We start from the raw sequence: 25,647 nt of genomic DNA on the forward strand, positions 1-25,647 counted from the left end.
TAAGAATGGGTGGCGTAGTATAATCATGAAGGAAGGAGTAAAATTAGAACGGAGAAGCGGAGTTCATATCAACACGTTCGTCCAGATCGCCTCACGTCATTGATCCATAAACACGAATAGTATTAAATACGAGACTCGTATAAGAAGACAGTAACGACTGATGAAGGATTAGCTGCACTGGATCTAAATAAGTAATGAAAGCTTTACATTGTGTACATCCAGCCCGTGGTTTAGTGTACCACGAGTTCACTCAGTGACCCAGCCTCCGTCTCAAAGATCGGTAGTGTTCACATTCGCGTGATTTGTTAATGCAGCAAACTTATTTGTTTTAACAGTGAGCGATCCTACGAATTTTCGCAAGTTGAATTGTAAAGCGTGCTATCATCACTAGGCTCAGAGTTTGGTGATGTTAAAACGTGGCAAGGTGTTACGCTCAAAGATCTGTGACGAACATCTTACTGTCTGTACAGAGGAAAGAAAAAAAAAATCAATACTTTTGTTCAAAATGCTTCAGGTTTTATCTCTAATTTGCTGTAAAGGAAAGCGTCTGTCAATCACAAGATTACAACCACAACCAGCGACAGGCTTTCAGAGAAACTTTCCAAGGAATCCGTCAGATGGCGCGCAGTGTCTCGTGGCTGAGCTATGCTCAAGCAGCTCAACCAAACCACAGCCAGTAACTCCTTTTCTTCCGTAGAGGTAGGACGCATGAATACGCTCTGTGAGCACTGCGCCTTCTTGTTTCCACGCGTGTCTCACTACCGCGTCTAAAGTCTGTATTATAGCGCCAGCCCTAAACGATAAAGTTAATCGATATAAATCTTTATCATGCTACACTTAAACAGTATACATCGTACGAGGTAAAACTATTAGTTTCAAAAGCTTGCAGGATGTTTTCGCTAATTTTGCGTTAAATGCTTTAAATGAAAATGCTCGAAAGATACCAAAGTGGCAAGGCATACTGTCTGTGTGGATGACACTAAGAAAGTGTTATGACCTGTGAGCTGCTGACAGTAATCTAGAAAAAGAAAAGAAAGCAGAGGTGTGTACACAGTAACTATCACAAAGTAGCTGCCTCGGTGCGTGGCTTCGAACTCCACCTTGTGTTCAACAGGTGCTCTTCCCCAAGACACAACCACTTCACAATGACAAGGTCTGGACTGTGTCGGTGAGGCGAACGTCCCTGCGGGGTGGTGTGTGTGTGTGTGTGTGTGTGTGTGCTCCACGCTAGAAATGCTGATTAACTTTATTGGCGTCAGAAAGATATAAGTTACTTAGCTGACCTAAAGTTAACAGTGTTGGTGGATCTGTGTTTCATTACTGCTTGAGGATGGCGAGACAAGGCTACTGGAAGAGGAACCGGCTTCTGGTTATTCTTGCCGTCTTGTCATATAACCTCACGCCCCCCGCTACGGCTTTGCCCGGTGAGTCAATGATCATAGCTGTGTAAATCCACATCCATTGTGTTTTTGTAGTTTTCATAAGCTTTCTTGCTGTCATTTTGAGAAAAGACATTTTCAGGTGCAATGTTCGCAAACCAACTAACTTTCGAGTTTACATGTAATTTCCAGTACTTCCGGGACGGCCTCGGTACTTCACCCTGACTGATCTTACTTTTCTTATTTGTTTCTACTTTTCTATTTCTGTGTTTGACGGAGAGCTCGTATCATTACATAGAGTACATATTTATTTTTTAATTGCTGTCAGTTTTGGATATACACAGACTCGCCTGTTTAACACACACGCACACACACACACCTTCCTTGTTCAAATAACACGTTTACATGTCCGTGATTCACGTGATCTTGTAATGCCGAGTACACTGGAAGGTGGAAGGAAGCTGTTTCCTTCAATGATTTCCTCCTGATTTCATATGTTGCTTGTCGTTCTGCTGATGCTAATAATGTTTCTCTCTCTCTCTCTCTCTCTCTCTCTCTCTCTCTCTCTCTCTCTCTCTCTCTCTCTCTCTCTCTCTCTCTCTCTCTCTCTCTCTCTCTACCAAACCTAAATTTTAGCTCTCGGTTCATAAGTGCATTTTACGAAGCTAATTCAGCAAATCTGCATTTTAAAAATAAGCGCTGCAATTCTTTGATTTATTGTGCGCTGCAATTCTTTGATTTATTGTAAAATACAGGTTGGTGGATTTGTAGTCTTGGTAGGGCGTGGTGAGTCATGGGATGGTGTATGGAGGTAGAATATGGCTTCCGGCCACCTAGTACGCAGGCAGAACGGCTAGCCGCGTTTATAGATTTTGTACATACATCATTATAACAGTTTTTCATTAAGTTATGGGAATGAGGATATGAGTACAGATTATTGTCTTTACTTACGCTAGGTTTTTGTAGCATGATGCAATCCCCATAGGAGATTAAGGGAAAATCAAAACGCCTTCACCCCAGGATAAGGGCGATGTTAGGTTTTATTTTATTAATATAAGATAGCTGAGCAAGGACTTGCATGACGCTTTTTTTTAACCCTTCCGCCGCCACATACTTATGGCTACGTTGCTGCTTGCCACGTTGTGTACTTGCGCCTCTTACTTGATGTAAAATTCCACCGCATTGTAAGGTGAGGTGGCTTGACCCGCCCTTGATCTCTAACCTGACCTGAGAAGTCCATTTATCGCAGGTCAATTGAAGTCATTCAGATGTGCTCTAATATAGTATCTTTTTCGCTTTTTTTTTTTTTTTTTTTTTGGTACGTGCCTTACTGGTTTCCTCAGCAACATGTGCTTAAAAACGTTTTATTGTATTGTAAAAGCAAGGTTGATTGAGGGACTTTATGTAGAAGAATGTGGATACACACACACACACACACACACACACACACACACACACACACACACACAGAGAGAGAGAGAGAGAGAGAGAGAGAGAGAGAGAGAGCGAAGAGGGGTTGTAATGCGTAAAGAAGAAAATGCATCCTTTCTGGTTGAGTTATATAGAAAAAAAAAAAAATGAAAATAATGCTATTTCGACCATAAAGAAAGAGATTTTCATTGTTCATGGAGTGATAAAGTATAATATTACCAGTGTTAAGTGAAGTTTCCAGTAATTGTATAATGAATGGAGGGATAGTCGTATTATATTTCAAGTGCTGATGGAGCGAAGGGGATAGCGAAAAGTTTAAAACACCAAGGAAAGGAGTATACCTATTCAGTGTTGATCTACGATATGTGGATTGAGTAAAATATGCAGTTTTCCAGTAAAGAGTCTCCCTTTTTTCTTATATATGTTCTTACCTACATAGTGTTAGATTCGGAGAGAGAGAGAGAGAGAGAGAGAGAGAGAGAGAGAGAGAGAGAGAGAGAGAGAGAGAGAGAGAGAGAGTGTTCATCGACCTAAGTTCACTGTGAATTATGTCCCTTCCTATGGTACCATAGCAGAAAATCCTTTCACATGTGTAATACTTCATTACTCTTATTATCATTTTAAACTTATTTCGCTGAATAACTTTTTTTTTATGTGATAATCGTATCTCTTGGCGTGGTATTCCCTGTAACATGATGGAAACTTTGTGATGCAACGCCACTTCTCCTCTGGACTTTACTGATTTAATTCACCTTTAGAGTTTCGAAGGCAACTCGGTAAGGAAGAGACGTTATAGAAAATGTAACGGTTTTGCGTAATTTTGCAACTCACCCGTATGTGTACCTCATGCATTGGTTCAGTGGTGGAATTCTCTTCTGTCACGCTGGAGGCCCGGGTTCGATTCCCGGCCAATGCAAGGTGATATTTTTATTGATTTTTTTAAGTAAAAACGCCGAGGTAATGTTGAGGTGGTGTGTGGTGAGACGTATTTTTTTTTTTTTTTTAGGATGTCAGAGGGTCCCTGGCCAAAGGGTACACAAAAGCATAGGAAAAAGGCCCACTGAAGGTGCTAGTCCATACAGAACATAGCCAGAAGGATTGTCCAAAATCAGAAAAGTTCGTAAGAAAAATGGAAATTTATATACTGGATGCGTGATACCTACATAATATCCCATATGAAAGGAGACTTAAGTTTTTACAATTTACGTACATACAGTGAAGATGTTTAGAATTAGCCAACAGGGAATGACAAAAAATAACGGGTCCAAGTTTGATAGATTTAAAAAAAGAGGACTAGAAGAAATTACTTCTCAAATAGATGGTAAAAATAGGTGGTAGATGAGTGGAATAATCTTGGATATCAGATTTTAGTGAAGCAAATAAAGAACTTCCAGAGGTAATAGTAAAGATAGATGGATGGATGATAGGTGGATTTAGGTGTCAGTGTATATATCAAGTCAAGACTGTTACGTGTAGGCCTACTGGGTTCTTGAAGTTTCCCATTATGTTCTTATAAGTGAGGATTGAGGGACGAGGAGCACGGTGGCTCTTGGTTGCTTAGGATATACAAATCTGTACACGTGCGTCGTTCCAGACACAACTTCCACCGTCTCAGGAATTATGGGTAGAAACATTCCTCTTTCCTAGAGTTACTTGGGAGTAACAGCAGTTCTTCCTATCGTAACATCACCTTCACCTCCATGACAATTTGCATCATCATTACTTCGTTCCCTGTGATGTACCTGTGTATGTCAGTGCCTGAACTTCTAAGCTAAGGCATAAGTTACAGTCGAAGTACGAATATACATAATGAGAAGTGTTGAAGTGTTGCATTCATTCACACATCACTCCAGGTCTCTGTTCACGACACTGCACGGGTAAGGAGACTCCGCCCACGTCAGTTAATGTGAAAAGGGGTCATGTGCTGGGAATTCATTCTCTTGTCCGAGGATGATATATATATATATATATATATATATATATATATATATATATATATATATATATATATATATATATATATATATATATATATATATATATATATATATATATATATATAATCATAGCGATGTTTTGACTATTCTAAACGTTTCTTGAATACGTGCATATTTTCATGATTGTTAGGAGAGTTTTATAGTATTTTGTTCCATCAGTGAGAGAAACACTTATATCTTTGGCTTTGAAAATAGTCTTGATGAAAGAGGAAAGCGTTCTAGAATGCAGGTTTTAGATTGATTCTCGAGAACTTGTTTCTCTTTTTCTTTATTTTATTTTCTCTTATTTTAACTGAGCAGCGTGTGGATGAGAGAAAAAGTTGAAGGGTTCTGCATGGCGTGGCATAAGAATTATGGTTAGCTTAAAAAAAAATACTGTTAATAAAAAAAAAATAGTAAGAAACTGGTTCTGAAATACAGTGGTATGCATGGAGTGTCCAATCATACTGGAGTTTTAAAAGATTAGACATGTTCATGGATGGGGATGATAGGTAGATACATGTAGGTGAGTTTTGCACAAGGACTGCCACGTGAAGGGCTGATGGCTTCTTGCAGCTTCCCTAATTTTCTTATGTTCTTATTGTGGAAGACTAGTAATTATGATGGTGCTGATATCTCCTTTTGCGCTCTTGAGAGAGAGAGAGAGAGAGAGAGAGAGAGAGAGAGAGAGAGAGAGAGAGAGAGAGAGAGAGAGAGAGAGAGAGAGAGAGAGAGGACGTTCTAGGAAATATGTACGAAACGGTGCATATAAAAGAAAAAAGAAAAACAATATGAGGAAGAGATAAAAGAAAGTAGGCTAAATGTTCAGTCACCTTCTTCATCTCGTTAATCAGGAGAGGGAGGAGGAGGAGGAGGAGGAGGAGGAGGAGGAGGAAGACAACACGGCATCCTTGGAGACCGTTCAAACTTGCAGATGAATGTGTGTGCGTGTGCGTGCGTGCGTGTGGGTGCAGAACAGTATGTTTTACTAATGACTACTTTACTACCGTTTTACTTATTAATTACTCCCCATTGTGGCTGTAATACGTGAAGGCGTCCATCATAGTACTTCAATTAGCAGTACTACGTTTCAAGAGCACGTTTCCCCCTTGCAGGACTCCAGGAACGCAGCTATTGGGTTCTGTAGGCCCTGGACGCGACATCTGACATTTGGGTGGCATCGGGTAACACGTGGACACTTCAAGGGCACTTAGTAATGAAGCTGATCTTGTTTTTGAAGTGCAAACTGCCCCAACTGTCCCTGCCTGGCTGTTGTTGCTTCTCAGGATTCCTTATGTTATGCAACCTTTGTGTGTGTGTGTGTGTGTGTGTGTGTGTGTGTGTGTGTGTGTGTGTGTGTTTTACATTCTGTGTTATGTACTTTCGTATGTATCTATATATGTTTATCTGATGAGATCCTACGTGTGTGAGACAGAGAGAGAGAGAGAGAGAGAGAGAGAGAGAGAGTTGAATGAGTAGGTCTCTCTCTCTCTCTCTCTCTCTCTCTCTCTCTCTCTCTCTCTCTCTCTCTCTCTCTCTCTCTCTCTCTCTCTCTCTCTCTCTCTCTTTCATTTCGTTCTATATTGTCTTGTGTATGGCACATCTCACCACTACTCCCGTGCAAATATCTCTGTTGTGAAGCTATGTTCCGTAAGTTGCACAATAACAAAAAAAATAAGGAAAGCTGCAGAAAAAAAAAAACATCGTGCCAACGTGTGGCAGTCCTTGTCTACATTATGCTTACCTTTTTCCAGTTATCATCCTTAGACATTTATTTCTCTAATCATCTTTTGAAACACCCTATTGACCTGGCATTTACAATCTGAGTATGATGTCTATTTCATTCATCAACCACTTTATTTGAGAGCCATTTGCTTTCCATCTCTTTTTTATCTCTTTTCTATCAAACTTGAATCCATTATTTATTGTCCTATCCTGATACTGACCATGAGAGCTTTTTTTATGTGAATTACACTTTTAACTAACACCTATCTCATTTCTCTAAACTCAAGATGCCTCCCTGTTACTGTTTCCTTCCTCTTAGTTCCTGCTTCCCTGTTACTTCCTTACTCTACCTCTTCAATCCTACAACCCTCTAATCCTTAATGTATATGCTAGAACATGGGAAGCCATGTATCATTTCCTTTCTCCAGAAGTGTCTTGCCTGAGTTACTGAATCACAGCCCATTGTATCTCATAACATAGCAGAAACTGATGAGACTTGAAAGTCCCAGGACCCTCCATCAGTGAATGGAGATTCGCTACCTTTCGTCTCCCGGGCATAAAAAGTGACGCGGTATCCTTGAGTAACTTATAGCGCACAGTCATGTCCTTATTGTCCTGCTCTCGCCTGTGTCGCATGAACATGAGCCTCGCCGTCTATTTTTATAACACCAAATTTTTCTCCTCTTGTAAGGTAACTAAAAACCATCCATCAAGAGTGACCTAGATGGAGACAGGAGAGAGAGAGAGAGAGAGAGAGAGAGAGAGAGAGAGAGAGAGAAGGATGTTCGGGGAGGGGTATCATGTAGCTGGACGCTGGCGCGTCTTAGCCTGAAATCCTTGTACGAGACCGCATTGTTTTGATACTGCCGGGTTGCGTTGCGCTGTGGCATTACAACACGCCTATGAAGCGGCGAGGAGGGTACTTGAGAAAGAGAGAGAGAGAGAGAGAGAGAGAGTCATGGCTTTCCTCGATAATAATAAGCAGGCATATCACATTTCCTTCACCGAGAGGACGAAAGGACAAAGTATGTATATATGTTTTTTTTTTTTTAACTCCTGAAGTAGCCAGTGTCGGGCTTGCCTTGTCGTCCCTCCAGTGGTTAAGAGAGGCAGTCGTTGTGGCGAGAGAGGGAGGATCAGTGAAGGGTAATTTGAGAAGTAATGCTTTTAAGATATTACTTTACCGTTAGCTATCTACCTTGTCGTTTCCTTTTTTCTCATATTTATCTGTTTGTACATCCAGTCTAAGAAAAAGCTGATCTCTAACGAAGAAAGTAGTATGGGAACTCTCCTCTTTATTCTCATTGTGTTTTGGTAGTGGTTAAGTGGGTTTCTGCCTTTTTTTTTCTTTCTATTTTCCTCGTCATCGTCCATCTCCTCCTGCTCCTCCTCCTCCTCCTCCTCCTCCTCCTCCTCCTCCTCCTCCTCCTCCTCCTCCTCCTCCGACTAGAAGATTGGCTTTCTAAGAAGAAGCAGCGCGTCGTTATTAATGGTAAATCGTCAAGCTGGCAAGATGTTTCAAGCGGTGTACCACAGGGATCCGTATTCAGCCCTGTTTATTTCTTTATCGACGATGATATAGATGAGGGCCATACCTGTAAAAGGTCAAAATTTGTTGACGGTACTAAAATATTGAAAAAACTAACTACAACAGATGACAAAAGGAAATTACAATCCGACCTCGACCGCTTAGTAACTTAGACAAGTGGCAGACAAGACTCATTGTCCATAAAGATAAATTGTTGCACATAGGGAGTAATAATGATCGTGTAAATTACTCAGTGAAAGTCTCCGAGCTTCTCAAAGTTAACGAAGAGAAAGATTTTGGAGTAACGGTTACCTCAGACCTCAAATCAAGTAAACATTGCTCAGATGTCGTTAAAAAGCAAATAAATTGTTTGCGTTTATTGGTAGAACCTTTGAATTCAAGTCAAAAAGAGTAATTCACACTTTATTTAATGATCTTGTCCGACCTTAGTTCTGGTCACCCTATTATAATAATATAATAATATTAATTAATAATATTAATATATATATATATATATATATATATATATATATATATATATATATATATATATATATATATATATATATATATATATATATATATATATATATATATATATATATATGTATATATATATATATATATATATATGTATATATATATATATATATATATATATATATATATATATATATGTATATATATATATATATATATATGTATATATATATATATATATATATATATATATATATATATATATATATATATATATATATATATATATATATATATATATATATATATATATATGTATATATATATATATATATATATATATATATATATATATATATATATATATATATATATATATATATATATATATATATATATATATATATATATATATATATATATATATATATATATATATATATATATATATATATATATATATATGTATATATATATATATGTATATATATATATATGTATATATATATATATATGTATATATATATGTATATATATATATATATATATATATATATATATATATATATATATATATATATATATATATATATATATATATATATATATATATATATATATATATATATATATATATATATATATATATATATATATATATATATATATATATATATATATATATATATATATATGCTTCCTTCCTTGAACCTTGTTCTCCTTTTGCCTTTAATTCATAGCAACACGGACAGCCTCGTTAGGAGGTCCAGTAGGGCTGCAGTCTGTTCTTTCCTTTGTGTTTCTTTTGTGTTCCTGTGTGCTCCTTCTCCTCCTCCTACGTTTTTTCTCTTCTTCTTCTTCTTCGCTTTCTTCTTCTGTTCTTCTCTTTCTTCTCCTTGTTGATGTTTTTGTTGTTGTTGTTGTTGTTGTTGTTGTTGTTGTTGTTGATTATCCACCATCATCATCATCATCATCATCTTCTTCCTCTTCTTATTATTCTTTTCATTATTATTATTATTATTATTATTATTATTATTATTATTATTATTATTATTATTATTATTATTATTATTTTCATTGATCTATTTATCTATTAAATTATTACTCCGTTAAGTGTTTTGTAGCTCTTGGCCAGTCTCTCTTACATGTAAAATTAAAAAGAACCCCAAAAAACTAAAACAAGGCAAAATACATACTACACAGATATAAAACACACACACACACACACACACACACACACACTCATGTTCAATGCAGTGCTTCTCGTCCGATTAACAAGGTTAAGCAACGAGGCATGGTTAGTACTAGGATGGGTGACGAACACATTTCCAGCAATTTCCTCAAGTCTGTCGTAAACAAACGATCCATTTTGAATTAGTATCGCATAACCTAACCGGCGCTGAGCATGTTACATTGACCGCTTGCTAGTCCAATGTCTGCCAACCCTCCATGCTATATTAACACAGTAGATACCTTTTGCAGCATTGTAAATCTCGCCGGACGCGTCAACTCACAAGACATCCTACAGTTTTGCGACTACGTACCTTTGTTGTGCGCGTGTATCAGTTTGATTACAAAGGGTACTATAATGGTTAACTCTGTGCCTTTGATAGTGTGTGTAGTATGTATACCATTACATCCAATGCTTAAGTGAATGGTAGACTGAACTATGCGTTTTTTGGAAAGGGTCGGTTATGCAGTCTCTCTCTCTCTCTCTCTCTCTCTCTCTCTCTCTCTCTCTCTCTCTCTCTCTCTCTCTCGCTCGCTCTTTTCCCTTCTTCACTAACCTATTAAACACACACACACACACACACACCGAAAAAAAAATGTTGCTAAATTAATCTCTCTCTCGCTCGCTCTTTTCCCTTCTTCACTAACCTATTAAACACACACACACACACACACACACACACACACACACACCGAAAAAAAAGTTGCTAAATTAACCTATTAATGTAAATGCGAATAACTTGAACACGCCCTTATAAAAAGTATAAAAAAAGAAAATCATGTTCGCAATGCAGGAAAAGATAGGGAGAATCTATAAGGCCCTATCATTAACACAATTAAGTATCATATAGAGACAACCAGAAGCACGCAGTTTGTGGTTCTCATGTTACTGGAATACCAGGGCGGGAAGGACGGACGGGCCACCACAACCACCGTCTCCACCACCACCACTCCTTGCCCTCCCACCACCATCACAGCCTCCACTGCCACCACTGAGACTCTCTTCAGACAATGGTGGTATTGAGATAAACGTGATGGCCATAGAATGATATATGGGACGATTAGGAGAGAGAGAGAGAGAGAGAGAGAGAGAGAGAGAGAGAGAGAGAGAGAGAGAGAGAGAGAGAGAGAGAGAGAGAGAGAGAGAGAGAGAGAGGGTTAAATTTTTACACGTAGGCACGAAGAAGTAAGAAAATGTCGTTTTATCTTAAGTCGGTGGCGTCTGAATAATGTCAACGATTTATTTAATTGCTTTCATATTTTTTCCCTTTTTTTTTTCATTTGTGTGTACGCTAAGCGGTTTTTGTACTGAGCAAGAGAGAGAGAGAGAGAGAGAGAGAGAGAGAGAGAGATATTCTGAACACTATTTTTAAATCAAATGTAAAAGAAGTCATCGGAATCTGGACACGGAATTCGTTTCCTGAGGCATCTTGCAGGAGACGTCTCTCTCTCTCTCTCTCTCTCTCTCTCTCTCTCTCTCTCTCTCTCTCTCTCTCTCTGAGCGTAGTATAGTGTTTAACACCCGGCTTACAACCGGGAAGGCCCGGGTTCGTTTCCCCGGCGTGACAAGTCAAATGGGCGAACCTGTTAATTGCGTAGCCCCTGTTCACCTAGCAGCAAGCAGGTACGGAATCTAAACCGACAGATTGTGCCCTCTCTGTCCCGGTGTGTGACGTGTGAGTGGTCTCAGTCCTACTCAAAGATCGGTCAGTACGAGCTCTGAGCTCCTGAGCTCTTTCTGTTGGGGAACAGCTGACTGGGTGACCAGCAGACGACCGTAGATGAATGTTTTCTATCCATCCTTCTCTTCCACACGTAGTTCACTACTGACAATGAATAAACAGTTACCTTCGTTGTAGATCGGTAGGTTCTCTGATATCCATTTTGCTCATCTCTCTCTCTCTCTCTCTCTCTCTCTCTCTCTCTCTCTCTCTCTCTCTCTCTCTCTCTCTCTCTCTCTCTCTCTCTCTCTCTCTCTCTCTCTCTCTCTCTCTCTCTAAAAATGCGTAAGCGGCAGTCAAGTTACATATACGTTGCATCAGGGGCAGTCAAGAAGTCGCGTACAAAGGTGTTAGGTCAAGGGTAGCGAGATTGGCAGCATAGACTAGCGGTACTCTGCTTGCCTCCCTGCCCCAGGTTAGCTCTTGTCTTCCTGCTGGACTGGGAAGGAGGCTAGCGTGTTGGCGGGGTTGATGTAACCGTATGTGTGTAATACGCGCCACTGCTGTGTAAACTATTTCTTACCTATTTTTATTGTGTAAGTATTGAGTTACATAGTTCTTCCATGTGGTGATGGGGTTGGTGCATGCGGGTCTTAAGTGATATGTACCCTGTCACAGTGATTTTTTTCTTTCTTTCTTTTTTTTTTTTTGGTGGCTGTGGTCGTAGTTGTTGCTGTTATGATGATGATGGTGGGAGTGGTGGATGTTGTGCTAGTGTTTGTCTCATTTTTTTTCCTCTCTCTCTCTCTTTGAATTATTTGGTTGTTGATGTGGTTGTCTGATTTTATTTTTTTGCCCTAATTAATATTGTAACTTCCTCCTGCCGGTGTCTAGCAGTAGAAGTAGCATTAGCAGAGGTGGTGACTACTACTACTACTACTACTACTACTACTACTACTACTACTACTGCTGCTGCTGCTGCTGCTGCTCTGCTGCTGCTGCCACTACTGCTGCTGCTGCTGCCACTACTGCTGCTGCTGCTGCTGCTGCTGCTGCTGCCACTACTGCCACTACTGCTACTACTACTACTACTACTACTACTACTACTACTACTACTACTGCTACTACTTCTACTATTACTACTACTACTGCTGCTGCTGCTGCTGCTGCTGCTGCTGCTGCTGCTGCTGCTGCCACTACTGCTACTACTACTACTACTACTACTACTACTACTAGTACTACCACTACTTTTAATACTACTACCACTACTACTACCACTACTACTACTACTACTACTATTACTACTAGTAGTAGTAGTAGTAGTAGTAGTAGTAGCAGCAGCAGCAGTAGCAGTAATATTAGTAGTAACAGTAGAAGTAGTAGTAATAGTAGTAAAAGTAATAGTAGGAAACCGCAGCAATAACTGACTGCGGGTCGTGACAATGTTGGTAGAACTGATGGTGATGCACGTTGATGATGTCAGCGATCGTAGTAGCTGTGCTATGGGCAATATCACCAAAGAAAGACTCGTAGGGGCGTTAGCACCATAAGATTAACAAGTACTCGCTGCATCTCTACAACACTTTTATCATCAAACTGTACAGGTAATACTGAATGGTAAGCCCAGTGAGGCATACCGTCAACCCGGACAAATGGTAAGGGCGTATCAACTGCAGCTGTTAGTCAATGATCCAGTTGACAAATATGGCCTAATACCATCACATCAGTCAGCCATTATCACACCAATAGCCTTCACCTTAACACATTCACCTCTACACAATTTTCCCTTTAATCACCAACAGCTTTTTGCACATATTTATATACCAAACTTTCTGGTATGTGTGTGTAATATATTTACGTACTCAAGAAAAAAAAAAAAAAAAAGGGAGAGGCGAACTATGGAAGTAACCTTAGCGTACTAATTTCAAGACTGTGGGCAAAATTATGATGGTTTTTCAAATTGTGATCTAAAGAATGGAGGGATCACTAGTAAAATTAAAGAAATAAATTAATCTAAGTCTTACTTAGCTCAGCCCTCGGATGAAAACGCTGATGTATTTCAATATTATCCGACAAAATCAACATGTTATCTATTTGGTTTCCTCCTGTCTTCATGCAAACCCATTTTACAGTACCGTGAGGATTAGCGGAGGACGCTTATGACGATGAAAGGGATAATTAAAGCACCCTTCCCTCCACCGCAAGTAAGTAGGTTTCCACGAGTGTTTTTTTATTTATTTATTTTTTTATGTAGCCAAAGGCAAAAAAAAAAAAAAAAATAAAATAATAATAATAATAATAATAATAATAATAAAAGGCCCACTGGGGTGCTGGTCCCTGAACAGAGTCTAAAGCGGTAGTCAAAAATTGCAGGATAAGTGTCTTGAAATCTCTCTCTCGAAAGAATTCAAGTCATAAGAAGGCGGAAATACAGAAACAGGCTGGGAGTTCCAGAGTTTACCAAAGAAAGGGGCGAATGACTGATAATGCTGGTTAACTCTTGCATTAGAGAGGTAGACAGAATAGGGATGAGAAAAGAAAGTCTTGTACAGTGAGGCCGCGGGAAGAGGGATGGCATGCAGTAAGCAAGATTAGAAGAACAGTTGGTATAAAAAATAGCGGTGGAAGGTAGCAAGAGATGCAACATTGCGGCGATGAGAAAGAGGCTGAAGACAGTTAGTTAGAGGAGAGGAGTTGATTAGACGAAAAAACTTTTGATTCCACCCTGTCTAAAAGAGAGGTATGAGTGGAACCCCCCATACATGTGAAGAATACTCCATACATGCACAGAAAAGGCACCTGTGCAGAGTTAGCAGCTGGGGTGGGTGGGTGAGAAAACTGGCGGAGACGACTCAGAACACGTAACTTCATAGAAGCTGGAGATGAGATGTGAAGTTTCCAGTTCAGATTACAGGTAAAGCACAGACCGAGGATGTTCAGTGTAGAAGAGGGGGATAGTTGAATGCCATTGAAGAACAGGGGATAGTTATCTGGAAGATTATGTCGAGTTAACTGATGGAGGAGTTAAGTTTTTGAGGCATTGAACAACACAAGTTTGCTCTGCCCCAATCATAAATTCTTAGAGAGATCAGAAGTCTGGCGTTCTGTGGCTTCCCAGCGAGAACTGTTTACTTCCTGAAGTTAGACGTCTACGAAAAGACGTGGAAAAGTGCAGGTTGGTATCATCAGCGTAGGAGTGGATAGGACAAGAAGTTTGGTTTAGAATATCATTGATGAATAATAGGAAGAGAGTGGGTGACAAAACAGAACCTTGATGAACAACACTGTTAATAGATTTAGAAGAACAGTGATCATCACAGCAATAGAACGGTCAGAAAGGAAACTTGAGTGGAAGCTACAGAGAGAAGGATAGAAGCTGTAGGAGGGTAGTTTGGAAATCAAAGCTTTGTGCCAAACTCTATCAAATGCTTTTGATATGTGAAAATAAACAACAAAAGTTTCACCAAAATCTTTAAAAGAGGATGACCAAGACTCAGTAAGAAAGCCAGAAGATCACCGGTAGAGCGGCCTTGACGGAACCCATACCGGCGATGATATAGATAGCTGTGAAGTGATAGATGTTTAAGGATCTTTCTGTTGAGGATAGATCCTAAAACTTTAGATATGAAGGAAATTAAAGCAATAGAACGTTTTCCGAGGGTTTAGATCAGCGAGGGATGGAAAACATCACTGCTAAGGATCTTAATGGGTAACATGAAGTAGAGGGAAGAAGAAGCCCTGAATTATGCAAGATAGAGTTTTTTAGCAAAGATTTGAGCGAAAAGTTCAGCTTTAGAAATAGATGAAATGGCAGTGGTGCCATCAGGTTGAAATAAAAGAGGGACAGATGAAGAAACAAAATTATTAGAGATAGGTGCCAGAAATCACGACGGGAGTTGAATCTTGAAAGATTTTAATACTTTCTATTAATGAAGGAGTTTTTTGGCTAGTTGGAGAACAGACTTGGCATGATTCCGGACAGAAATATAAAGCGCATGAGATTCAGGTGATGGAAGGCTCAAGTACCTTTTGTGGACCACCTCACTATCATGTATAGTACGAGAACAGGCTGTGTTAAACCAAGGTTTGGAAGGTTTAGATCGAGAGAAGGAGTAAGGAATGTACGCCTCCATGCCAGGCATTATCACCTCTGTTATGCGCTCAGCACACAGAAACGGGTCTCTGACACGGGAACAGTAATCATTCCAAGGAAAATCAGCATAATACCTCCTCAGGTCCCCCTCAATTAGCAGAGGCAAAACGCCAGAGACAGCTTCGCTTTAGGGGATCCTGAGGAGGGATTGGAGCGATGCAAATATGAGACTGTGATCGGAGGAGCCCAACGGAGAAGAGAGGGTAACAATAAGCAGAGGCTTAGAGGTTAGGAAAAGATCAAGAATGTTGTGTGTGTCTCCAAGACGGTCAGGAATACAAGTAGGGTGTTGCACCAATCGCTCTAGGTCGTAGAAGATAGCAAAGGCTAGTTCACCAGGATGGTCAATGAAGGGAGAGGAAAGCCAAAGCTCGTGGTGAATATGTAAGTCTCCAAGAATGGAGACCTATGCAGAATTCACTTTGGAACTTACAGTCAGAGGAGTTAGATGAGAAGTATACTGCACCGATAAATTGAAAGTGACTGTTTAGTCGTAGCCAGATGCTGGAAAACTCGGAAGATTCAAGAGCATGGGCACGAGAGCAGATTAAGTCTTCATGCACATGGACGCAACATCCAGTTGTCTCAGACACCAGTGTTTCAGTGAGGAAAAGATGAGGTTTAGTAGAGGAGAGGTGTTGTTCTAGAAATTTAAAATTAAATCTAAGGCTGCGAATGCTGGAAATGTTAATGAAGAAAAAATTGAGAGGTGTGTCAAGACACTTAGGGTTGATACCAGAAGAGCAGTCTGATCTAGGGACATTTGTGGTCCACTCCCCAGATGGAGACTCTGAGGTTGGTGCAGGAGTTTCCATATTGATTTAGAATTTTGAGTGAAGAGTGTGTGTGTAATTAGGTGCATTTAGTTTTGTGTGGAGGAAGAGAGTTGTCTTTAGAGGGCAGGCTGTGACTGCCCCCTTGTTTTGTGAGGCACAAAGGAAAAGGTTCGTTGAGGTCACAACTGGTGTGTTCAGAGAATTTACTGCCAGTTGACCCCAAGGAGCTGGTGTGGTGGTGTGATGGAGGTGGTGTGGCCTGAAGTGCTGGTTTCTCTCTCTCTCTCTCTCTCTCTCTCTCCTCCTCTCTCTCTCTCTCTCTCTCTCTCTCTCTCTCTCTCTCTCTCTCTCTCTCTCTCAGGACAAGGAGCGCAACAAGTAGAAAAAAAAGCATCGTAATTTTTCACATCTTTTATTACATAGAACTTTATGCCATACGATAAGAATACGACACTCAGTGCAATAGCCACAGAGCCCATAAGAAATCAATTTGAATAAAGACATTGATTCCTGAGCTTAGTGATCAAGTGCATTAAACCTGACACTTTTTCGCATCTCTTTGACTGACTTCTGAGACCCCAGGCGCTCGTACAACGTTCCTGTTTCTTTGCCTGAGTTAGGAACACCGACTTTTTGTGGTGATACAAGTATTAGATTACATAGCAGGTGTGAGCAGCCCACGTGTTCTGTGTTCGTGTTCGTGTCTCGATTGTGTTCACTCCTTTTCCGAGTCCATTGTTCGTGATTTTTTTTACCGTCTCGATTGTGTTCACTCCGCCTCCGAGTTCCGTGTTCATCAGCGTTCAGTCTCGATTGTGTTCACTGCGTCTCCGAATCCTGTGCTCGTTTCAGGGTCTCGCGGTGTTCTTCTCTTGGTGATCTGAGTTGCAGCTCGTTAATTCTTTGGTCGCGAGTGGCATCACGACACTCGCTGCTTCATTAGAGTAATATTGCACAATTTTACTGAGCACGACTAAAACTGGAATCTCTCTTTTGTTGCCAGTTGTGTGGCCTAAACTTCAACTCTAAGCTATCAACTAGAACGTAGTATTACGATAAAAAAAAATAAAAAATGTTTCATGATATTGTTGTTTTAATTAGATTTATTTATATTATTTTCTTTCTATTTCATTTGAACTCTATACTTACAACTACAGCATACAATTATCCGACAAAATCAACTTGTTATCTACTTATTATTTTTTCTTTCATGTTTTACTTATAATTTTTCTTCTTTTCTTAATATTACTTACACTCCAAACTTACAACTACAACAGTTACTATATAGGTTTGTAAACATTTCTCTTTATTTCTTTTTTTTACTTTTCAATCTAAGTTTACAACTAGATTTTTTTTTGGTATTTTCATATATATATATATATATATATATATATATATATATATATATATATATATATATATATATATATATATATATATATATATATATATATATATATATATATATATATATATTTTTTTTTTTTTTTTTTTTTTTTTTCAAATTTCTTTATTATATATATATTTATTTTTTTCCTATTTTTTCTGCTTTAAACGTCCTAATAGAATTTTTGCATCTTATATGTATTTTATTTTTAAATTTTCTTCTTATATTTTATATTTCTTCTGTTCTTATCATAAACATATGCTAGATTTTTTTTTATTTCTTATTGTATGTATTTTTTCCAATTTTCTAATATATTTTAATTTCAATTGGCACCTCAGTGTGTAAATTTATGGCGCCGCAGCAGCGAGAGCACTGCGTCCACTCCGTCTCAGAGTTCCGTGTTCATAAACTTTCAGCAATTCAATTGTGTCCACTCAACCTCCGAGTCCCATTCTCTCTCTCTCTCTCTCTCTCTCTCTCTCTCTCTCTCTCTCTCTCTCTCTCTCTCTCTCTCTCTCTCTCTCTCTCTCTCTCTCTCCAATTAGGTCTTAAATCACAACATTGATGTCCAGTTACTTCCTTACAGCAGTGTTTGCACTATTTACCTGTAAATGTCTATTTTTACCTTGGCGTGCACGCTTTGCCTCACTTACACATCTCTCTCTCTCTTTTCCTCTCTCTTCCCCCCGCCGGTTTATTATTTGAGGTGCATAGTCTCCGTATCTATTTTTTAGAAAAGATCATCAATAACAAGTAAGTTTGTCTATCTCGTAGTTATTGTTTTCCTTACTGCAAACATTTCAAGGTGTTTCTTGTTTCTTGTAGTGTTTATCTGTGCTTCGAGGCAACATCTGGAGTCTGTAGTGTGCTTCATGATTCCCTGTGCGGCATGATAAGCGTGGAGGCAGAGACTGAACTGTCAAGCATAAGGCAAAGGTTCTGATATGATCGCAATATGTGCTTCTATGTTCTCTGATGTAGTGTTTGGTAAGTGCGGCGTTTTCCTCTTCCACGAGTATTATGTTCCTCTGGTGGGTAGATCTTCACAGCGCTAGTGGTTGAATATCCCTTGAATGTGTGTGTGTGTGTGTGTGTATCCCACTTCAGATTTATCCCCTTTGGGAACAGAATAGATTCCGTCGGTCAGGCAAAATTTCTGACCGGTCTACACTTGCAGCCTGCCAGCCAAGGGTCAGCCAGAGGAACCTTACATCAAACGGCGCCGTTGCTGTTTGGCCGTGTGTGGTTGACCTACCTCTTGTGAAGAAAAACTGGCAACTCGAAGGACTGTCTCTCAAGGCCAGTGACCTTCCTGCGCTTTACTTGTACTGGTGTGTATACTCAACACCTGCACATCACTTAGAGCTCTGACACATATTCTGCGTCTCAGTATGCGGATCACCTGTCAGTTTTCGTGCACTGTGACATGTTGACCACTCGCGCAGTGTGGCGTCTTGTGTGGGTATAAGTTCGCACTCTTGAAAAATCAATTGATCATTGCTTTACTATCTTCACTCGTTTTCCGGTACTCCATTCGTTCGTTACCTGTTTAGTCTTTTTATGAGAATTGCCTTACATAACTGCGGATCGAAGCGAAAGATGAGTATAGACAGGCTTTGTAAAATCTTTAGTTTGTGCAACTGTCCATTTCTTTTCATTCCCGTGGCCGTAGTCTTCCTCTTCCGTTCCTCCGACCCTTATTCATCAGCTGCAATCAAAGGAAATGAAAGAATCATATGTTACTGAAATGCTATACTGCCATAATGAGTGCACGCTGAGTAGGTGACACTCAAGCTGCACATTCTAGACATCTATTACAAGTACCAATTTTTCGCTAGCTGGTGACGTCACAGAGAAGGCGGGGACAGTGACAATCGGCTCCGTGGAACAGGAAACACTTATTCTGCAGTTGGTTCCTTCATCAATAGTAAGTGACTTCTTATGAAGGTTAGAGGTGAAAAGTACATAAATATATCTCTATCCCAACACACACACACACACACACACACACACACACACACACTCTCTCTCTCTCTCTCTCTCTCTCTCTCTCTCTCTCTCTCTCTCTTATACGGTTTACTACCCGGACGTAGGATTTATACATGAGTGCAAATAAGACTGGATTAACCAGTTTTTATAGCTCGCCTGCAAGCAAGAACAGAGTTAGACTGATGACGCTGCTCCCTGCCCCACGGGAAGGAAGCCAGGAGACACACACTTAGGGGGGAGGCTGTGGGGAGTGCGTTGGTGGTCACCTCTAGTGCACGTCTCTCTCTCTCTCTCTCTCTCTCTCTCTCTCTCTCTCTCTCTCTCTCTCTCTCTCTCTCTCTCTCTCTCTCTCTCTCTCTCTCGTTTCTGCAACTGTACATTTACCTGCCTTGGCTGCAAGAAGATGGCGCCTGCCCTGCGTGGCGGCACCGATAGATACTCCTAGTGTCACAAGATAATCGTCGCTCACTTCAAGTTATGCCACATGTGAGGTAATATTATAGAAAAAGAATAAAGCTAAGCCACCCCTTGAACTTGGTATTATGGACTTTGAGTAAGAAGTGTTCTCTGTGTGACGCTGCACGCTACAGCAAAGGCCACAGGCTTGTTATTTTCAGGTGTTCCCGCGTCTTATTTCAACTATGTTTGATCACTTAACTGCTGATTATAGCATGTTCTTCCTTGCCTAAATAATTTGATATTAATCACCATTTATAAACTTACGGATAGTAAGTTTGAACTACCTAGTTATTTCTGTTGCCAGTATAGTCTAAAAAATGATGAACTAAACTTATGTCATACCATCTTGTTAAGTTTGAAGGGAAATCCACAACAGTTAAAGGGTTATTAGTAAACTTCGGTGAAAGTTACAGGGATGTTCAAAGCTTTTTATATGATTCTGATTATAATTTAAGAAGAATATTCTGCACTACTATTGAAGGAAACATCATGATGAACCAGACTAAACTTTTCTGTGGGTTTGAAGATAATCCTTATGAGAGCCCAGAGTGTTTATTGACTCGAGGCTTACACTCACCTCACGAGGAGAGATTATAACCGACACTCAGAGGGGACAATGTTATTGTGTTGTTTGCTAATTCACATATTCAGTCATTGGTTACATGAGAATAAGGAAAGCTGCAAGAAGCCATCAGGCCTTCATGTAGCAATCCCTCCATGAAGCCTGCCTACCTCTCTCCACCTGTCATCATTATTCATAGATTTGTCTAATCTTTAGAGCTCCATAATGACTAGGCACTTACAACCTGATTACTTAACCTAATCATTCATATACCACTTTATTTGAGAACCAATTTCTTCTATTTCTCTTTTAAATCTAACTATCAAGCTTAAACCTGTTATTTCTTGTCCTATCGTGACTACTGACCTAGAGGATTTTGCTTAGGTCACCTGTTTCGAACAAAGTCGTACACCAGTCTTGGTACAACCAGTTTTTGGTCATGGTCAGGGTTGAGGAGACAGTTTTGGGCGTTCGTGCGGGACGGTCCTTCGTCAAGATTCGCATCGAGCATCAGACGCTGATTAATCGATTGATTGACAGATAAAAAAAAAAAAAAAAAGAAAATGAAGGCGCCGCACCGAAGGGGAAGCTCTTGGTCAACGGAGCCGACGGGCACCAAACGCTTTAGTGACAGGCGAGCCATTAGAGAAAGTGGCGCCACCCAGGATGCATACGACAGAGGGCCGATTCACACTAGTCCGTTTTAGTGGATTCCGTCTCCGTTCACCGTCCAACAATGACGTCACAAAAAATGGAGTCTGTACTGAACGGAGTTCACCACAGTCTCCGTATCCATTGTTTGTCAACATGGCCGCGCGGAGGAGACTTTCTCGATAAGAAATTTATTTAGTTCTTGCCATCTTGCTGCTCGCTGCTGCCGATGAGAGCCCAGTGAGGTGACGAACAGTGTCATTTATTGCACAATAAAGAAATATAAGTAGCTACACGCTAGTGAATCCTACAAGCCACGGTAGGGACAGTAGTGTCTGCCGTGTCAGTGCACGGCGTGGTGAAGGAAGTTATACTAGTATTTTCCGGTTGTGTGCTTGTCAGTTATTGATACACTGTCATTACCATATCTGCTGAGTAAGGCTTGTTGCGTTTCTGCAGTTTACTGGACCTGTTCAGTCCATCCATGTGCTTGTGTTTACATAACTTTGCGGTGTTGCCACACCTTTCTCTGGGACCAAGGTCACTCCTCTTTTTTCCACGAACAGTGAAGAAATGTTTAATTTTACATTATACCATTATTACATAACAAAGCTGTAATTCAATAACGATTTATCATGTACTTGAGTATCATATCTAGAACATTCAAAATATCAGTACGTGCAACATTGTGCCCGTCTCTCTATACAAAGTTAAATTTGGTTCATCTCTTCCGTTCGACTGCGTCCGTTCAAGCGGAGGCAGAAACGGAGCCCAGTTCCCACTACAGTCGCTCGAATGGAAACGGTGGTGACGTCAGGGTTGGATGGTGTACGGAAACGGAATACGTTAAAAACGGAGTAGTGTAAACCGGGCCTGACTGGTCGGCCAGAGAGCACGTGAGGTCAGGGAGGGTCGTATCGTGACGTCAGGTGACCCACCCCCTCACAAAACTCTCCTGTCTGAACACAGTCATCCTCCTACCCTGGTGTGTGACAATAATGAAGAGAAAGTGAGGGAGAGAGAGAGACAGAAAAAAAAAAAAACGATAAGGAAAAATAATGTGTAAAAAAAAAATGGGTAATAAATCAGTCAGTGAGTGAATAGAAAGGAGTGGGGCCACCGACCACGCTTCAAGCCTCTCCACCCGCGACAAAGTGACTCCTCACGTCGGTGATCAGACGCTGACGTTTAATTGTCTCTCACTGTGAGATCTTGTGAAGATGAAGAAGTTTGAGTCGCCACTACAGACAAGACCTGTCGCTAAGTCCTCAGCAAGGCACAGTCTTCTCCAGTGCTGAATACCTCTAAAATCACAACAAATTAATTATGCGGTTTTTTAAGTGATGCTGCTTATTATCCTCCCAGTTTTATCATTGAAAATTAGTTACTATTAATTTTCCAAAATTTTTACTCCAATACAACTCTCATTCCTGACGATAAATTTCGTGGCCTTTATTTATTTATTTGATTTATTATTTTACTTTACGCAAGAGGGGCTCTGGCTAAGGGCAATACAAAAAGGCTGTAAAGGTCCGCTGAAGGTGCCAGTCCCAAAAAATCCTTCTTTCACTATTCGTAAATAATAATGATAAAAAAAAATAATAATGATAAAAAAAATATTTGCTGTCAATGGTGTACTTTGAGATCGTGCTCGAAACTTGGACCACACAATTTTTTGAAAGGCTGAGGTGAAGTCTTAGTGGTCTTTTTTCTCTGTCCATCACTGAACAAGTATCAATTGCTTCCGTGTTACCCACCTTCCCCTTTCCTTTCATTACACCACGCTTCATCTTTCCTCCTGCCTTTATTAAGATATTGAAACTAACTCTGATAATAAAGGTAACGCTGATTGACTGAGTCCTCCCACTAGATTAGCTTACTATCATATTATGGTTCTTTTTGCAACTACTGGCATGACGTGTTAATTCCATGCCTTTCATTTGATGCGGACAAAAAAAAAAAGACTGGTTGACTTAGAGAGAGAGAGAGAGAGAGAGAGAGAGAGAGAGAGAGAGGAGAGAGAGAGAGAGAGAGAGAGAGAGACACACACACACACACACACACACACACACACACACACACACATAAACAGAAAATTACTTATGTCGTTTTAATTTGACTTTCATTCACGTTTAAAACAAGAGGAGGAGAAAAGAAAAGAAAATATGCGTAACTACACATGCTGTTTCAGACACACATCGTAAATCCTGTCTGTAAAAAAAGTAAATAAAAGAATATGGTTTATTCTGCTTACTTTCGTTTCATTTTGTAATCATTGTTCCTCTCTCTCTCTCTCTCTCTCTCTCTCTCTCTCTCTCTCTCTCTCTCTCTCTCTCTCTCTCTCTCTCTCTCTCTCTCTCTCTCTCTCTCTCTCTCTCTCTCTCTCTCTCTCTCAATACATGAAAAAGGTACGTGGCGCGCCTCGTCTGTGGAAGTTTCGAGGTCTTCCGATATGTCCAGCGTGTTTGCCAACCAATCATGTCTGAAACTTTTTTTGTATGCCCTTCAGCACTCCTTGGCTTTAAGCGAGTAACCCTTTTAACCTTTACCAATAGTAGTAGTGGTTGGTGTCGATGAAAAAAGCTTGTGTGTGTGTGTGTGTGTGTGTGTGTGTGTGTGTGCAGCAGCTACCTTGAGCTTTGTATCGCCACTATAAAAAATGTTTTGAGTCTCTCTCTCTCTCTCTCTCTCTCTCTCTCTCTCTCTCTCTCTCTCTCTCTCTCTCTCTCTCTCTCTCTCTCTCTCTCTCTCTCTCTCTCTCTCTCTCTCTCTCTTCCAGGCATCTTTACTGCAAAGACTGAATGTAAAACTTGCAGTACCCTTGAATCTTTCGTCCTTCCTTGCTTCTTGTCCTTGATCACGCCTGAGTGGTCTCGAGGCGAGGCGTGCCCGATGTGGCTGCGGTTGTGGTTCCCTGAGTTTTGCAATCCCTAGCTTGAGATTCTTGCAGGTGGTCAGTGAATATGTTTAGGTTAGGTTGCAGGGAGGACATGAAGCTTGAGAGAGGGAAGGAGAGAGAGTATAGGGTTGATGCCTGGGAGGGGGAAGGAGAAGGGGAAAGGGAGAGAGAGGATGGAAGAGGATAGGATGCAGAGCTTAATGGAAAATCAATACTGTACAGTGTAATTCAGTTTTGCCCTTAATATTTCTCTGGTGTCATCTTACAGTCTGTGACAACACACACACGCGCACACACACACACACACACACACACACACACACACACACACACGTTATATTATGCAGGCAGGAGAACTATGCATACAGATCAAGCGCATTAGGGAGAAGTCACAAGCATATCATGTACGATTAGAGAAAGCTTAACCTTCATCATAGCCGCCACCTGCATACACCTGACGGCCTGGCCGATATGGTATAGGTGGAAGAGGACGCGTGTGTAGCAGTAGCAGTTACGAGCGAAGCGAAGTTTAACATGGAGGTTGTTGTTTAATTTTGAGCGGCCCGGCTCGACCGTAACGCTATTCAAACGCTAATATCTCCGTAACTATGTGGACAATCTTAACGAAATTAGCACCATATGATAGCACTATTCTATCATTTGTATATGATATAGCTCTCATCTCTTCTTTTGGGTGAAGTCAATGGTTAACTTGCAAAAAGTAGAAGGGTGTCGAAGATAGGATTTCTCAAAAAGCTACTCAACCAATTCTAATGAATCTAAAGAGGTGTTATGTTGATATACTCGTAATTCTATTAAAATTCCTTATGTCAACTTTGAAGTAGCACTGCACATCAGCAAATCAAAATTCTAACTTTTGAACTAATTAACTGATAAACCTTAAGTTTTGTTGTTAATAAGAGTACTACAAATTATAACGAAAAGCATATCAAGTTTACAACACTACTGCACATGCGCAAAATACAGTATAAAACTTTTTATAAGGAAAAAGTCAGTTTTCTGCAATTTTTTACAACTTCCTTTTGTCTCAACAAGAGTGAATGCATACCACTGAATACAGATTGATATTTCCTATCCAACGATATATAGCACAATCATTAAGCTCTCGAAAAGTTTTGAACTAGAGTGATTTGAACATTAGGCAAGTGTGCGATGTGCGCGGTGCCTGAAGTTGCCGCCAATTTTTCAAAAAATGAACTGATCAAGCTCAAATTTTGTAGGTAATAAGATTAAAGAAAATAAAATAAAAAATGTCAAATTTGCAACACTATTGCGCATGAGCAAAATACATAATAAAACTTCTTACAAATCAACCGTCAGTATTTTGCAATTTTCACAAA

General features: G+C 39.9%; 1 protein-coding gene across 2 annotated transcripts in view; it reads left to right on the top strand.

Moving 5' to 3' along the window:
* The first annotated feature begins 671 nt into the window (after positions 1-671).
* The window catches only part of LOC135107330 (synaptogenesis protein syg-2-like), an 81,057-nt gene continuing 56,081 nt past the window's right edge, over positions 672-25,647 (top strand). The window contains exons 1-2 of one of the 2 annotated variants that reach the window (XM_064017037.1): positions 672-1,424; positions 13,543-13,618. In XM_064017037.1, coding sequence (XP_063873107.1) covers positions 13,570-13,618 — 49 coding nt within the window. In that variant the 5' untranslated portion in view covers positions 672-1,424; positions 13,543-13,569. The remainder of the gene's footprint in view (positions 1,425-13,542; positions 13,619-25,647) is intronic. The other variant, XM_064017036.1, reaches the window with a different exon arrangement.

The sequence above is a fragment of the Scylla paramamosain genome, chromosome 15 (genome assembly GCF_035594125.1).
Source record: "Scylla paramamosain isolate STU-SP2022 chromosome 15, ASM3559412v1, whole genome shotgun sequence".
Taxonomy (NCBI): Eukaryota; Metazoa; Arthropoda; class Malacostraca; order Decapoda; family Portunidae; genus Scylla; species Scylla paramamosain.